This window comes from Ailuropoda melanoleuca, chromosome 2, assembly GCF_002007445.2.
Source record: "Ailuropoda melanoleuca isolate Jingjing chromosome 2, ASM200744v2, whole genome shotgun sequence".
Classification (NCBI taxonomy): domain Eukaryota; kingdom Metazoa; phylum Chordata; class Mammalia; order Carnivora; family Ursidae; genus Ailuropoda; species Ailuropoda melanoleuca.
In genome coordinates, this window is record NC_048219.1 from 171,321,299 (window position 1) to 171,338,347 (window position 17,049).

The 17,049-nt window shown below is 36.0% G+C and overlaps 2 protein-coding genes across 9 annotated transcripts in view; one reads left to right on the top strand and one right to left on the bottom strand.

The window, feature by feature from the left end:
- The window catches only part of CREB1 (cAMP responsive element binding protein 1), a 67,729-nt gene that overhangs the window by 18,820 nt on the left and 31,860 nt on the right, over positions 1–17,049 (top strand). For 4 of the 6 annotated variants that reach the window (XR_855659.3, XM_034655066.1, XM_019798413.2 and 1 more), the window contains exons 3-5: positions 5,171–5,317; positions 6,050–6,091; positions 12,607–12,707. Coding sequence is in view for 5 of the 6 variants with exons in the window: in XM_034655066.1 (XP_034510957.1) it covers positions 5,171–5,317; positions 6,050–6,091; positions 12,607–12,707 (290 nt within the window). In the remaining variant the exon portion in view is untranslated. Of the gene's footprint in view, positions 1–5,170; positions 5,318–5,844; positions 5,906–6,049; positions 6,092–12,606; positions 12,708–17,049 lie in introns of those variants that run through there. The other 2 variants (XM_019798414.2, XM_002918088.4) reach the window with 2 other exon arrangements.
- METTL21A (methyltransferase like 21A) overlaps positions 1–17,049 on the bottom strand; it is a 64,712-nt gene that overhangs the window by 4,964 nt on the left and 42,699 nt on the right. Inside the window, exon 4 of one of the 3 annotated variants that reach the window (XR_004623584.1) lies at positions 741–1,998. Coding sequence is in view for 1 of the 3 variants with exons in the window: in XM_034655069.1 (XP_034510960.1) it covers positions 1,985–1,998 (14 nt within the window). In the remaining 2 variants the exon portion in view is untranslated. Of the gene's footprint in view, positions 1–676; positions 1,999–17,049 lie in introns of those variants that run through there. The other 2 variants (XR_004623585.1, XM_034655069.1) reach the window with 2 other exon arrangements.

Genomic DNA, 17,049 nt, shown 5'->3' on the forward strand with positions numbered 1-17,049 from the left:
AGTATGGCCCAATACTGGATCTCCAGCAGGAATATAGTCAGAAGGAGTGGGCTGCTGTGTTTTCTCCTAAGAGAGCTAGGGCCTAACTCCAACCCTCAGGAGTAAGGCAAAGCAGAATATATCTAGGGATGAAGTAAATACTTGGAAAAGGCAGGTACAGGAATGAAGGGGAAAGAGCTAGGATTTCCATCAGTAAATGGTCAAGGCAAACACGCACAGATCAGGATCTGGGCTCGCCCAGGCATTTGACCCTATGTTAAAAAGAAGATACAATGCCAGAAGGGACCTTGGTGATGACAGCCCTCCACATAACTGTCTGTTGGGTGGCACTGTTCCCTCTGATCTGGTTGTCCTCTAAGTCTGCTATATAATATATTCCTGGAAATTCCTTTCCCCCTACTGTCTTTCTATTATTGAGTTTGTATTCTTGATATAGTAAAGCATATTTTCCAGTGGTTTCTTAAGTTTGGGTAAAAAATTCTTGGTAAAGAGATCATTTTTCTTGGGGCGCCTGGGTGGCTCAGTTGGTTAAGCATCCAACTCTTGGTTTCCGCTCAGGTCGTGATCCTCCCAGTCCTGGGATGGAGACTCAGGGCGGAGCCTGCTTCAGATTCTTTCTCCCTCTCCCTACGTCCCTCCCCATTTGCGTGTGCTCTCCCTCTCTCTCCCTCTCTCTCTCTCTCTCTCAAATAAATAAATAAATAAATAAAATCTTTTTAAAAAAAAAATTTTTTTCTTACAAATTTTGAAGGCATTGATCTACAGTCACCATGTGGTGTTGCTGTTGGAAAAGACCAGATCATTTATTTTCTCTCTCTGGTATCTTATTTCTCTCTGTTCACAGTGCTTCACTATTTCATTATTAGGGTCTTGGTTGAATAGTTTTTATCCATTGTGCTATATATATTCAGTGGCCCCTTTTAAAGTGGAAACTCATGTCTTCAATTCTGGGCAATTTCTTTAAATTATTTGGTTGAAGATTTCTTTTTTCTCTTTTTTTCCCTAGGATCCTTGTGATCTAGATGTTATACCTATAGGATCGTTTCTCTGATTTTCTCATCTTTTCTCTACTGCTTTCTCTTTGTCTTTTTGCACTTTCTGGGAGATTTCTTCAGTTTCACGTTCCAACCCATTTGTTGAATGTTTTATTTCTGCTGTCATGTTTCCAAGAATTCCTTTTGTTCTCTGAATAGTCCTTTTGTGTTTTAATAGCATCCTGTTTATATTTCACAAAGGCAATATTTTCTGTCATCTCTGAGCATATTAATTAGGTTTTAAGCTTTCTTCTCCCACATAGATTTTCTTTTGTATAGCTTTTTGCCCTTCAATTTGTTTTGGTCTCCGTCTTTCATATTAGAAGCTTTCTTCAAATGTTTTGTAATTTGTGCTTGTCTGCTCAAGTTTCAAGTAGGGGGCCAAAAAACTATCGGAAGCTCTGGATATGTTTGGGGCCTAACAACTATGAGTTGTGAGCTTCGCTGTAGGGTAATAATGGCTTTCCCAATGTCAGTATCTTTTAAGTCTTTGTTTAGCCCCTTGTCATTGATCAGGTTCTTCGGGGAAGGCTTTACTGATCCCTTGCTTATAGGGTAAAGGCCTGGGGGCTGAGGGAGAGAAGACTGAAGGTTAGTACCCCACCTTCAGCAGTGTCTGTTGTAGGCAGTCAGGAGACCCTCTCTCCAGAAATTAATTCTGCATTTTTCTGTCAGGCATGGGGTAGATTAGTCATTCTTCCACGGGAAGTGCGGGGAGGGGATCCAGTTGCTTCTCAAAGAGCCTTCAACCAGACTTATTGTTAGCATCTCCCTTTACTCCACCTTCCAGGGTGACTTAGATCCGAGCCTCTTAAGGATTTTGTTTTCAAATCAGGCTTTCACTGACTCTACCTCATGAGTTGGCCTTCTGCGGTCTTCCAAGTTCATTACCATTCATCCGTCTTCTTTCCAGCTTCTAAAACTCTATTACCTTCTTTCCCATTCTTTGCTCATGTGAGTGTGCCTGTAAAAACAAAATCAATTTTATGAAGTTTAATTGAAGATTCAGAAAGGAGCAAAATAATATACACATGTTTAATTTGTCATCTTTATCAGGCAGTCTTCTAGCATTTACTTTTAAGAGCAGAATGATATGGTGTTTGAATTTTAGAAAAGCTGGTTTTCTGTTCCCATTTGTGTAATTTTTGTTCTTTTTATTCCTATTTACAGAGTTTTTTCACTTGCTCATCCAAGTCCTTAACACATACATTATGGATTTTTGTCATAATTTCCTTTCATAATTCTGATACCTGGTATTTTCTTATTGTCAGTATTTAATAATAGAAAAATATAATAAAATTATCAAATCCAAGATTTTAGTGATTTGAACAGTTAACAGAAAAAAATTCAGCCCAACTAGTAAAGGTAGAAAACCAATCTAAAACAATAGTAAGAGGCCTCATTTTACTTTTGGAATATACTTTCTTTTTTTTTTTTTTTAAGTGCGGGGCTTGAACTTGACCCTGAAATCAAGACCTGAGCTTAGATCAAGAGTCAGATGCTTAACTCACCAAGCCACCCAGGCACCCCTACAGAGATTTTTTTTTTAAGGGGGAAGGAAAAAAACAATATTGGTTTTGATTATGAGAATGTAAATTTTTATGGATTTAACTAAAGAGGTAAAAGGATGATCGTTGCGCTTCCTTGTAATAGTCAAATTTGGAAACCTAAATATCCAATAATGAATTTATTAAACAGCGTAGTTTTTATTGTACAGCCATGAAAACCACTAAAAATTATTAATAGTATGAAAAGATCTTTATAATGGATTTGAAAGATAAATTAGATTCCATGATAATGTGTTATAAAAATTGTGTGCATATATGTACCTTTAAAATCACTTCGATTTACAGCAAAAATATTAACAGTGATTAGCTCTGAGTGGTAGGAACATAAGGGATTTTTATCTTGTATATCTGTATTGTTTATAAGGTTATAATGAGAGGAACCATTATGTAGAATGATCAGGGTAGAGAAGGGATTAACTAACTCATTGAGTTAGCTTGTTGCATTTATTCTGTAAAACAGAGAAGAGGATGTAATAATTGCTTCAAATATCAGAAGAGCTTTTGTATGGAACTAAGAGGAGATACTGTGAATAACTTAAGGTTGTGGTTCTCAAACTTCATTGTAGGGGAAAGTGTCCTTAGGTCCACCAAGAGAGTCTGATTTTATAAACAGGCACCCTGTGTAACTCTGTTGGAGGCAGTCCATGGACCACATTTTGAGAACCAGGTAAAATCAAGCAAGACTTATAGTGGCCAAAGAGAGAATGATTAATAAGGAGGGACTTCCTAACTGCCCAAAGATGGATGCTCCTAGTTTTAACCTCTACTTTCAGTAGAGAGCTTTCTCACCCAAGCTTCACAGTCAGATGTTTAACTGCCTGCTGAAGAAATTCACGTATCAGATCAATCCCACCATCCTCCTCCATCTCCCCAACCACCCAGAAGCTTCTCCTTACTTCTTGTGTTCTCTGTTTCAGTTGATGGCATAGCTTACCAATTCTTACCCAGACATGAAATATGTGGGTCATCCTGGATTCCTCTCTCACCTCCTTTAAGCAGTCATTCATAAAGCTTTTTCTAGTCTGCCTCCTGAATTTTCCTTAAACCACCTCTCTCATTCTCCTTCCTACCACAACTAGTGCTTTACTTCTGGCTTTATCATCTCACCTTAACTACTATGTAAGCTTTCTCGATCTCCTCCTCTCCACTTTGCTCTTTTTCTGAAGTAAATGTTTTTCATACCACCACTGCATGTGCTATTCCAGAGTTCAAAAGCCCTTCAGGGCCTTTCCCAAGCTCCTGAGGATAAAGTGCAGCTTCTTTAATGTGACATATATATGGTTCTTCATGACTAACTCATTTAGCCCCTGCCTAGTTGTGTTACAGTTTTATTTCGCCCCAGTTCCTGCATTCATACAGTAACACGCTTACATGGTCCAGTTGTACTGACTGTTATTTATCCCTCCTTCCCTGAAATTCTGTGCCTCTCCCCTGGGAGTCAAAAATATGCCTAATTTGTAATCTTTATTTCAAATTCACATTCTTCCCTGCCCTCCTTTTTAGGTGAGGTTACGTAGCTTTCCTCAGTGTGTGTATTTTTCTCTTGGCAAGCCTCATTACTTCATTGGATTATATTTATTTGTGTTCTTTTCCCCATGCCTTCACACATGTACCCCAATAATTTCCTTCATGTTTGTAGTTTCAGTTCTGACATTGCTCCTAGCACTTGGGTCCCCAATCACTGTTTACCAAATGAGCAAAAAACACTGAACCCCTGAATGTGTTCAAGCATAGGAACAATAAATACTATGCATATATAACATAAGAGCCCTTTGGACCTGGATATTGATTCATTAAAATTGCTCTTTGTGCCTCAGGAGAAAATCAGTATCTCTTACATTCCCTCAACTCTGCTCTTCTATTCCTTTAAAAGGAAATACATCCTTAAGATATCAACTATAATATCAGTTTGATTTGGGGGGGTAGAAATTCTCAGTTTATAATACATATTAATATTTTCTCACTAATAAAAGGCATCCTTGTAAGTCATTTAAAAGAGAAAACTATGCTGTATGTTTTAAGATGTATATTTGTTCTAGACTTAGCTAAGTTTTGCCTAAGTTTGAGAGCGATTATATTTTAGAATATGGCTTATTTAACACATAATATTCTGAAGACTTTTATATTTCTTCAAAGCTAGCATATATCTTGACCTTGGTAAGTTACTTAATCTCTTGAGCACTTGATATTTCTGTCTCTGAAATGGAGATAATCGTTATTATCCAGTCTTGATTTCTTCGAAGAGCAAAATGAGAAACTGGACATGAAAGCAGGTAGGAAAATGTAAAGCACCGTACAATTAAAGTGTATTTAGTATTCAGAGGAAGTCTGAATTAATTTTACATTAAAATAGTTTTTTGTCATGTGGAAGGATTTGTAAGGGGGGGCATTTATAGTTTTTTTTTTAAAGAATATTAAATGTAATCATTAGTTTCTTTCACACCAATGAAATACTTGTCTAGCAGAAAAATCATCTTTTTCCTGCTAAAAAGTTGCTTCATATTGAACATGACTACTCTCGAGGAGGTTATCTGTGATGGTAATTTTTTTCCATGTTCAACACCATAGGTATCTATGCCAGCAGCTCATGCAACATCATCTGCTCCCACCGTAACTTTAGTACAGCTGCCCAATGGGCAGACAGTTCAAGTCCATGGCGTTATTCAGGCGGCCCAGCCATCAGTTATTCAGTCTCCACAAGTCCAGACAGTTCAGGTATGTGTATAAAAAAGTTCTGCATCTACTTTCATAACTGTCATTTATAGTCATATCTCTCTCTTTTCATTAGTTATGGAAATAGGAACATACCTAGGTCAGAGTGTATTTTACTTTACAGTAAAGGAATATGCTGCGTCTATATAGTCACCTTATGTATAGGAACATACATATACAAGAACAGACATAAGAAAAAGACTTTCTCTTAAGCTACAGAAGAAAAAGAATTGGGGAAAATCATTAAGTACATGGGATAAAGTGGAAACGTTTGGGAAAGATTAAGGCTGATATACCTTAGTTCAGGAAAATTGAGATACAAAAATAACTTCGTAATTATTTTGTAAACATGTAATTGGAAAAAATAAGCCCTTGTCAAAATTAATAACCTTACCTAAGATATTAACTTGAATTTAGAGATCGTAGAAAGCATTCTAAAACCAGCTATGTCTAGGGGTGTAAGTAAGAGTATATAACTTCGAAATAATCATTTATTCAGGGATTACACTGCACGTTATCTTATTCTTCAGAGAGATCGTTCCTTTGAATTGAATCCAGAGGGATTAAAAGCGCATGGAGCTCTGAATGAAGGTGACTACTCTACTAAACTATAGGGAACCTAGAGCAATAAACATCTTTGCAGTGAGCTTATTGAAAGAGAAAAAAAAAAGACTTGAACATTCATTCAAGTAGGCCATAACCCCAGCCTCCCATTTCATATTTTTTGCTTCACAGTCTTCCTGTAAGGACTTAAAAAGACTTTTCTCCGGAACTCAGGTGAGTCCTAGGTCCTAGATTTGGAAAGAACTATTTTTAGAAAGGAAGGTGAGAAATTATTCTTTATGTCGTTATCCTTCTATAAACATGCAATATAAGGTTTGCATAAGGATTTTGGAGATCTTCTAGGTCTAGGCCAAACTTTTTACCCTCCCAGCCCTTAGTGTATTGCTTACTTTCTCTGTATATCTTTTCTCCTCTCCTCCAAATGGTAGACCAGCATTACTTGAACACTGTAGCAAAAGGAAGCCCTATCTCCTGAGGTAACCAATTTATAGAGGGGTAATTGCTGAACTGCCCTTTCCTGTGGTGAGCCAAAATACACCTTTCTAAAACTTCTACCGAGTGGTCCCAGTCCATCCTCAGAAATTAACTAAGCAAATTTAATTCTTTTCCTTTTTGACCACTTCCTCTCCCTCATCTCCTGCATCCTTCCTACTTTAAAAAAAAAAAAAAAAAGTCCAGACTAAACAAATGTCTATTTGTCTTCAGCCATTTATTATATCATGTAGCTTTGATTCCTCTTTACTATCCTTGCTATCGTCCTGTGGATGCGAGCTGTTGTGTTTTCCTTGAGTATGGTAGCTAGACTGATTGATATTTGTAGAGGGGAGAAGTGCTTCCTTTGCCCTGGAAGCATTCTATTAATGTCCTCAAAGGGCATATATTCTATTTAGTCAGCCATATTATACTAGTGAGTCCTTGAGCCGTTGTTACCCACCTCTACTTCTTTCTGTTCTTATGCTTTTGGTTTGCTTGGACACTTATGTGGAAGATAAAAAAAAAAAAAAAATGAATGTTTTCATGTAAAATATCAACATGTATGAACTTCTGGACTGAAAGATACTGGGAATGGAATTTGTTACCAAGATGGAGATAGTGTTGTCCCGGTGAAAACTGAAGAATTTGACATTTCTGTGGAATCACACTACTGACCAGTAGTCTCCTATCCTTTGCCTCAGTTTTTATTTCATTGAGTGCTACCTTATTATTTTCCATATTGTGCCATTACTAATTCCCCACTCATTTTCTTCTTGGTGATAGTAGAAAGAACCCGACCTGCTAGTCAGGAAACCTACATTCCAGATCTTACATTAATCCTTACTTTCTCTTTTTCACTTAGAGAAATACACCAAATTTATCAAATACACCAAAATTATCAAAACTTGTTAAGATTTTAATTTTTGGTCATAATATATGATATTTAATTGTCAATTATATTTTTAATTTTAATCTTTACTTTGTGACAATAATAATTGGGACCTGGGGGTTGTATAGCTGTTAACTTTATAGAAATATTTATTCATCTTTTCAAGAGCACATTTTTCCATCATGGTGAGCTATATTTATAACTGAAAGCCTGAATTCTACAAATAGAGACACGATTTTTTTTTTTTTTTTTTTTTTTTTTTTTTTTTTTACTTTTTAATATTTTTTTCTCTGAAGGGCCTAAACCATGAAGAATATATAAGGGTCATTTCAGCTGATTAAGAGGGATTAGTATATTAGTAACTAGGAAGTAGTTTACATCAGAAGAGGTGTTAAACAAGGAGAAAATGGTCCTGCAAACTTCTAGATGGGAAAATATGAGTATTCTAGAACATCATTTTCAAAAGGTACAAGACACAGTTCTCTTGATGTGAGAATAAGATATTAGGACCTGTGTTTCTACTTTTTAATCTAAGAATATTAGAAATTACGCTGTACTAATATTTCTTATATGGCTTGACCTTAGTGCCCTAATTTTATCCTTACGTATATCAAATCTTACAGATTATATAAGAATCCCGCAAAAATAGTGGGAGTTACACGAATGTATAGAAGTTAATAGTGGCATCTTCACTTTTCATTTGTTAGCTTTAAATGCATTTTTAATATACTGCAGTTTAAACGTGTCAGGATTTATGGATTATGTCACCTTAAATTATTACATTCATTCCTTCAACGAATTTTTATTGATCACATGCTATGTGCAAGTCACTGTTCTAGGTGCTATGAAAGACAGCAATGAACAAATAATACTTCTCTATTCTCATGAAGATCACATTTGAGCGAAGAGAGACAATGAAAAAATAAAATATGTCAGGTGAGGATAAGTGCTGGGAAGATGATGAAAGCAGGGGAAAGGGATAGAGAATATGGAGGGAAGGGTGTTCTGTTTTATGTAGGGTGGTCAAGGAACACAGTGAGCAGAAACCAGAAGGCAGTGCAGGAGGCTAACCCATGCAAATAGTAAAAGCAAGTCCCAAAGGCTTAGAAGTAAGAACATGCTTCATATATCAAGGTATAGTAAAAAGATGTGGTTCAAATAGAGTGAGCAAGAGGGAGAGTGGTTGGATGAAACGTTTAATAGAATCTTTACAATACTTTAATATGATGGGAAAATAATAAAAACTTTGTGTGCAAAACAGGGATTCAGTGATTATTATGCAACAAAGTATTTAAGAGTTGTCTAACATAAGTGTAGTTACTTGTTTGTGTTTTACATGAAACAAGTGTTCCAAAGTTTCTGGTCTTTTTAATGATGGTAAGCAAGGATTTGCTAGGGATATTTACCTAACAGATATTTTTGAAAAAAGAAATCCCTTTCAACCATCCTGGAAGAAAGTGACATTTTAACAATGCAAGAGAGTAATTGCTTTTTGAAAGAGACTTGTGCTATGGAGAGAGCATTTTGAAAGAAGTTCAGAAATGTTTTCATACTTTTTTTTTTTAACTGCAAACAATATAAATTGGTCAGCTCAAAACTCAAATGTGTATACTTTTAGAACTCTGAATTCTTTAAACTATTCATAAGTCCTCTAGAGTTTCAGCAGGTACTTGTTAGCAGCATACAATAACTGAGAGCCAGGGAGATGAAAATACACTAGGTAAATCTCATCAAAAGGTTGTATAACTGGTAGATGAAAATGAAACGATTTTGTATTTAGTAAGCCTGTCAAAAATGCACTTAACTTTTGTATCTACTTCTCAAGAGTTCCCTTTTTCAACAATAGCAAATGCTAAATCAGGTTTGCTGTTTTTTTTTTAAAGATTTTATTTATTTATTTATTTGACAGCGAGCACAAGTAGGGGGAGCAGCAGGCAGAGGGAGAGGGAGAAGCAGGCTCCCCGCTAAGCAAGGTGCCTGATGTGGGGCTTGATCCCAGGACACTGGGATCATGACCTGAGCCAAAGGCAGATGCTTAATGACTGAGCCACCCAGGCTCCCCCAGCTAAATTAGGTTTTAGAAAGCCCAAGCTTAGAATCAGATATTTGAGTCATTGTTACAAAATATTAACTGATTTTTTAATGAACTATATTAAATCACATCATTCTTGCTCTGTAAAAAATGAGACGATTTATGTTTAAGAAATTTACAAATACATATTTTAATATTTATACTTATATTATCTCTTTAAAAACTTCTATTTAAAAAAACAGCACTTAGGGGCACCTGGTGGCACAGCGGTTAAGCGTCTGCCTTCAGCTCAGGGCGTGATCCCGGCGTTATGGGATCGAGCCCCACATCAGGCTCCTCCGCTATGAGCCTGCTTCTTCCTCTCCCACTCCCCCTGCTTGTGTTCCCCCTCTCGCTGGCTGTCTCTATCTCTGTCAAATAAATAAATAAAATCTTTAAAAAAAAAAAAAAAGCACTTAAAATTTACAGAGGAAATATATATGCTTATGTAAAATTTTCCTGTCTGTAAGGAAGGTGCAGGTGAAGAGAATTTGGAAATCGTTATTCTAGACGTTCTTGATCCAGGGAGTAAATAACTGTACCTAAACCATAAGTCTGAACTGTGCACAGGTACTTACGTTTCAAAGGGACCGTTTATAATTTGAGAAAGCATCTATTTTGGTTTTAGTCATTGTGTATTTAATTTTGAAATTTCAGATAACTTCAAAATGGGAAGATTGTCCTCCTTACAAATAGGAGGTATGGGTTTTTAACAAACTAAAAGAAAGTTGAGAAATACAGATCTATAACTTTACATCTGTAAGTTGTGGTTTGGCTTTTGAAAATGTCTCAACTTCTGTCTAAGTGGCCATGGTTAAAGACCTATTTAAGGAGCTGAGGAGAGGGTTAATGAGAGAGGTGAGGGGAGGTAAGGACCAGAGGAAGGGTCTCTACCACTGGAATCCACGTGGTGGTGGTAGTCTGTGATACCTATGATTGGGGTATCATTTTTATATGGTTATTTTTAATACCTGTTAAATATATTTTAAAATGTAATTAATAGTTGTTATTTATGAAAAGAATTTTTGATATGATTTTTATTAGTCTCAGAAATGTGGATCCAGTGTATGCTTTGGATTTTGTTTTTGTTTTGTTTGTTTTGGTAGGCAGTTCATAGGAAATAGCTTCATAGCTCGTAAGTTCTCCCTGGATAATATTCCCAAAGAGGAAATATTACATTTGTTATGTGTTATTGAATAATTCTGAATTCCCTTTACATTGAAATAGTTGTAGTCACTACATAGTGACAAGTTAATTCCTTCTATCTGAAATCACAAAATCTTTCAGATCAGAGGAAAGGAGGCTTTTTTTCCTACTAAGAGCAGTATATCCACTGAGTTTGGAAAAAGAAAAAAAAATCAAAGGCTATATATTAAAAAGCAACTTTAATTTATTTCATTTCAAAACTGCCCTGTGGATAGTTTATATAGAATGTTTTAAAATTATTTTAGTGACTTTCAACTTTGGAAGAGTATGCCTACGTCACTATCTGCCCTTAAAAAAAAGGTTGTAAGGATAAGGGTCATGCAAAAGAGGCAAAGAACAACAGAGGAACTGAGGTTCTGAGAAGTACTATGAAGGTAAACACTTGTCACAGTACTTTGAGTGCAGTCTTGTTATTCCTTGAAATTCTGATGCTCTGCTAAGGTTTTTTTCATAGCTCCTCATCTGCTGTACATCTTGAGTTTCTGTGCAGAGACTACGCTGAGCAGGCCAGTTACAGCAGCTACAGATTAGTGGGAATTGTTCTCTGTGCTCCTTTGGCAGTAATGGTAGCATTATTACTCCGCACAGAATCACAGACTAAATTCAGCCTTGCACATCTCTTTATCTATCTTTTCTGGATTCATTAAGTGTTGCTTGTTAATGTGTAGGTCTTTAAGAGTATAGTCCTTACACTTTAAAGTGTTTGGGTCGGGCACGTTACTTTATTGTAGGTATTTTGTGAAGCAGGACTAGATTTACCTAATTTCATTTTAGAGTGAGTGCCTTTTACAAAGTGCCATGTCAAAATGAGTCCTGACTCTCCAGAACTCATAGGCTCAGGCCACATACGAGTCCCTGTGGGATTCCTCACGTTCCTCTGAATGTTTTTTCTTATTGCCATAGCCCTAAATTTTGACATGTAGCTGAACCACACAGACTCTTTTGCCTTCATTAAATCTAATTCTTACTCTGACAGCATCATGCACACCTAGTTCAGGAAAGAGGAGAAGGTTCCTGCTGATTAGACTAGAGAAGCTTCGTGGTACAAATTTGACAGGCAGGCTTGCCCGGATGAGTGAACTTCTAGTCTAAAAATGGTCTAAAAACACCTCTGGGTTGCTGCTTCTGACAAAACTGGTTTGAGATTGGAACCAACAGGATTTTGATGCTGGTAAGAATGTCTAAAACTGAGATGCCAACTATTGACAGTGGCTCCACTACTTCCTAGCTTTGTGACTTGGGTGAGTGACTTAACCTCTTTGTGCCTTAGTCCTTACATCTACAAAGTGGATATAATAATTGTACTTGTCTAGTACCTGATATTACTCTATTAGTATTAAGTAATGTAATACATGTTTGTGCTTTAGCATAGTACCGGGCACATAGTAAGTTCTTAATAAATGCTAGTTGCTATTATTATTATTATCCCATGTAAAAATCTTTGTTCAGCTTATCTTTATTACTTTTCAGTCCAGAGATACTTTTCCAGAAATGCACAGTTCTTTACCTTGAGTTTTTGCTTAATAAAAATTGTAGAATGTCAACTTGGAAAGTCTATATGTAGACTAAACTTGCTAGAAACAACCATCTGGAACATGGTGGGGGATCACCAATCCTTTATTTATACAGTTGTAAATATATTCATAAGTGTTTAAGAGCATAAGAAAATATTTGTATAGTCACTCTGTAGACTTCCGACCAAATATTTGCTCATTTATTCCTCCTTCATGTCAGAAACCTTATTTTACTTGGTAGTTTTGTTCTAACAATTGTAAGAAAACAACTGGCGGTAATATTGATGCATTCAAGATTGGTTATGTGAAGTCCTGAAAGAAGTAAAACTGAATTTGGATATCACAAAAGTTTGGTTTTGACAAAAAAAATTTAGGCCCTCTGACTTCTATAGGATAAGTAAAGGGGAAAGGAATGTGATTGGTGTGGTTGTCTCCCATAAAAATTGACTTTTTTCTACCGAAGCATGTGTAAGGCTTATATATGTCCTTTTATATTTCACTTTTTCTTAAAATTCATAAAAATTTTATGGAAACTAAACTCGATTATCAAGATAAAGTTCTTCTTTATTTTCAGATTTCAACTATTGCAGAAAGTGAAGATTCACAGGAGTCAGTGGATAGTGTAACTGATTCCCAAAAACGAAGAGAAATTCTTTCAAGGAGACCTTCCTACAGGTATGGAATTTAATAGTTAAAAGAATTTAGAATCAAAGATGACGGGAAGTCTTAGGTAGTTGCAAGTGAAAGGATGTCAGAAGACCAATTAGGTGCTCGATTCAGGACCATGAAATTACTTCTCTTCATCTTGAGGTACTTCTCTCTCTCAAGTTGAAGTTTATAATACAGAATAAGAGAACTTTTTTCTCTGAATTCTGTATCAACAGTGATTTTTTTTTTCTGCTTCTGTTTTTGTAGACTATGACAGCTGCTGCTTTTCTGATAAAAAGTTTGGAATATATTTCATTAAGTTGTAGCATTTCTAGTTATTTGTCAGTTCTGACACTACACTATTTATCTACTTAACAGCACATTTGCAAACCGTTTCTCATGCCATGGTACTTATTTAACTATTTATTAATTTAATATGTGTTTCAGGGTGATACTTTGCTGATATCCCCTAATTTTAGGGGCACCTTATGATAGTTTTTGTGTTCAGCTGTAGAGGTTGCCTAGTCCATGACTTGCCTCCAAGATGTACCAAAACCATTTTTTTATATGTAGAAATTGGCTTCATGGGGGCGCCTGGGTGGCACAGCGGTTAAGCGTCTGCCTTCGGCTCAGGGCGTGATCCCGGCGTTATGGGATCGAGCCCCACGTCAGGCTCCTCTGCTGTGAGCCTGCTTCTTCCTCTCCCACTCCCCCTGCTTGTGTTCCCTCTCTCGCTGGCTGTCTCTATCTCTGTCAAATAAATAAANAAAAAAAAACTTTAAAAAAAAAAAAAAAAAGTTTTTAAAAAAAAAAAAAAAAAAAGAAAAGAAATTGGCTTCATGCTAAATATCTCCAGGAAGACCAATTCCATAAATATTCATAAGCTTATTTCAAACTTCTAATATTTTTTCTTGTTATTAGCTTAAGTTATTTTTATTTTTCAAAGGGATGGTTACAATTTTTTTCCATTTGGCTGCTAAGCTAGACCTTTTCTCTTTTATCACAATTAAATGGAAGGATCCTAAACAAGTATCAACAAACTGATTTTGAGATCTTAAGAAATTTTGTTGCCAAGTATGTGTTGTATGCATTTACGCTCATAGTTTATTTTCTTTTTTTAATACAGCTAGTTTTAGATTTGAACTTTGTATCTCATGTTAGTTTTTAACACTTTTGATCCTGAAGCAGATCCAGCCAGGTGTTAACAAGCCACAAGGTTTCTCTGTATATAAATTCCAGGTAAATAGTTGTAAATAAGTTCTGTAAATTCTAGTTGTAGACCTTATAAAATAAGAGCTTTAGGGCACCTGTGTGGCTCAGTCAGTTAAGTGTCCTGCCCGACTCTTGATTTCATCTCAGGTCATGATCTCAGAGTCGAGAGATCAAGCCCCGCATCAGGCGCCACACTCTGCATGGAGTCTGCTTAAGATTCTCTCTCTTTCCCTCTGCCCCTTCACCTGCTCATGCTCTTTATCTCTCTAAATAAATGGAGTATTAAAAACATAAAGCAAAATAAGAGCTTTATGCTGAAAAAGATCTTTTGTTATAACCTATATCCTAGCAAGGATCATTTAAATAGTAACACCTTAATTTGTAATTAGATAGAAGATGCCTGAGACCACAGATATGACTTATATTCATGAAAGATAATACATCTTCCCTTAAAATCAATATGTATCATTATTTCATTTTAGGCTTATAAATTCTTGAAACCTAGCTTTTATGTCTCGACTATAACAAGATTTTTAACAGAATTCTTATGATATGCTTGTAAGGTTGGAGAAATGGGGATTAATTGATACACCCAGCTTTATAGTGATTAAATTATACCCAGAGAAAGTTCTTGAAGGGCTCTCACTTGGTCTCTCCTGGTTTGGTATTTTTACCAGCAGTTCAGCTGAAAAACATAGAAGCCATACTTACCAGATTTGCAGGTGACAGAACTTGAGAAGTGCCCTAATGGATGTGAGAATAAGTACTTTGAAAGATCATAGCAGCCAAGGGAAACACTATCAATTCTTGGTGATAATTATAAAATTTCTGAAATTGAGTTTAAAATAAAACCAGTTCTTTAAGTACAAGATCTGGATTAAGAATTGTTTCTAAAAGATAATTATATTCTTTAATTATCATTAAGAGATATATATATGGTTGCCAAAAAAGCCAGTATACCATAAGGCTACATTGGTAAAAACCCATTGTCTAGATTAAGGGAGGGAATTAATACCACTGCTCAGACCACATCTGGAATATACTGTAAGAGAAAGTGAAATGTATGTCTAAGACACAAGAATGACCTAGATGGTCTGGAACAACAATATTAGATACTAGAAAGAGGAGACAAGAAATGATCACTGGCTTCATGCAAAAGAGAAGATTCATTTGCAGGTCTAGGTAGTAGCTTTTAAACTTTTTTTTACCACAGTCCACAATAAGAAATATATCTTTACATTTTTCTCTGTATATACATACAATTATCCATATTCATCTATATATACCTATATCTATAGGTATATATACAGGTACACACATCTATCTACCTATATATAGGCATCTGAAGCAAAATATACAGCACTACTCACCCTTATCATGTGTGATGTTCTGCTGTTTTTTTGTTTTATGTTGGTTGCAACGTACATAACTTTTCATGGCGTACATATGGGTGGTGACCTAAGTTTGAAAAATGTTGCACTGAGGACCAGTACTATTCAAAATGTGATCCAGAGACCACACTGGCAAATCAGAATCTGGTTAGAAGTGCAAATTCTCAGGCCCCTACCCCATACCTAATGAATTAGAATCTGTGGGCTGGGGACCCAGGAATCTGTTTTGACATGCTCTTCAAGTGCTTTTCAGTGCTGAAGTTTGAAATGATGCTCTAGAGCAGTGATGCCCAGAGTATGATCCTTTTTTTTTTTTTTTAAGATTTATTTATTTGAGAAAAAGAGCACATGCATGGGGAAGGGGCAGAGGAAGAGAATCTTAAAGCAGACTCCCCACTGAGTGCAGAGCCCCATGCAGGCCTCCATCCCATGACCCATGAGATCACGACCTGAGCCAAAACTGAGAGTTGGACACTCAACCAACTGAGCCATCCAGGCGCACCCCAGAATTGATCTTTTGACCCACTGTCAGTCTATAAGCTGTTTAAAATAGTTGTTTCTCATTCGCAAAGAGATAAGGGAGAGACAGTCATCCTTATGATAAGAATAGGAGTTTACTACATGAAAACAAGCAGATGTGGAAAAGAAATGAGTTAACAGGTTTGAGAATTGAGATATACAATTAGCGGAATTAAAAACAATAGGCAGTGGGATAAACTAGATACTAGTAGCTGATGAGAGAATTGGTAAACTGAAAGGGAACTAAGAAAGTAACTCAGAATAGAGAACAGAAATATGGAGAAAGTGGGAAAGACATGGGAAAGACAGGTGAAAAATTATGGGGAATGGAGTGAGGTGCTCCAGTAGAAGAGGCATTTATAGAATTTCCAGAGGGGAAATTGGGCCAAAAGAAATATTGAAAGAGATAATATTTTCTACAATTCCAATGAAGGTAATTACATGAGTAAATATAAAAGCCAGTTTTAAAATACTTTGCTTTGAAACCCTTCTTTTTTTCTATATGATGTGAAAGAAAAATGCATAAAACAATAATTATGAATTTATTAATGAGCACACAGTGTATGAAAATGTAATTGTGACTATAGCAACATAAAGGGGCAGGGTTTGGGTAGACTGTTGAAGCTAAGTTATTAATTCATACTGGTTTATTAGATGTTTAAGATATCAGAAATTACTTGGGTTGGGTTTTTTCCCCCTCTTTTGTGATTATGGTACTCATTGGAAATATGGTGAGGTTCATTTTTTAATTTATATTCCACTTTAGAATTTTTCCCCCATCCTTGTTGATACTATTTTTTAATATGTGAAACATGAACATGGTTCTTTCAAAAGTCAGAATCGTACCAAAAAATACACTCAGAAGTGCCCCCTCCCAATTTTTTCTTTTTTTACTTCTTTCTTACCAGCCCCAGTAGATTTAAGTAATCTTATTATACTCCATCTAGTTTATCCTTTTCTCAGTTTCTTCTTCAATAGAAGAGCAAATACATATATATTATTTCACTTTTCTTTCTTATAAAAAAGGTACCATGCTATACCCATTATCTGGATGAACTGTAGTTTATTCATCCACTCTCCTATGTAGAGGCATATAGGTTGTTTCCAGTAGTTTGCAGTTACAAACAATGCTACTGTGAATAACCTTACGTGTATGTATTTTTGTACTGTAGTTAAGTATATCTTAAGGATAAATTCCTGGGGCGCCTGGGTGGCACAGCGGTTAAGCATCTGCCTTCGGCTCAGGG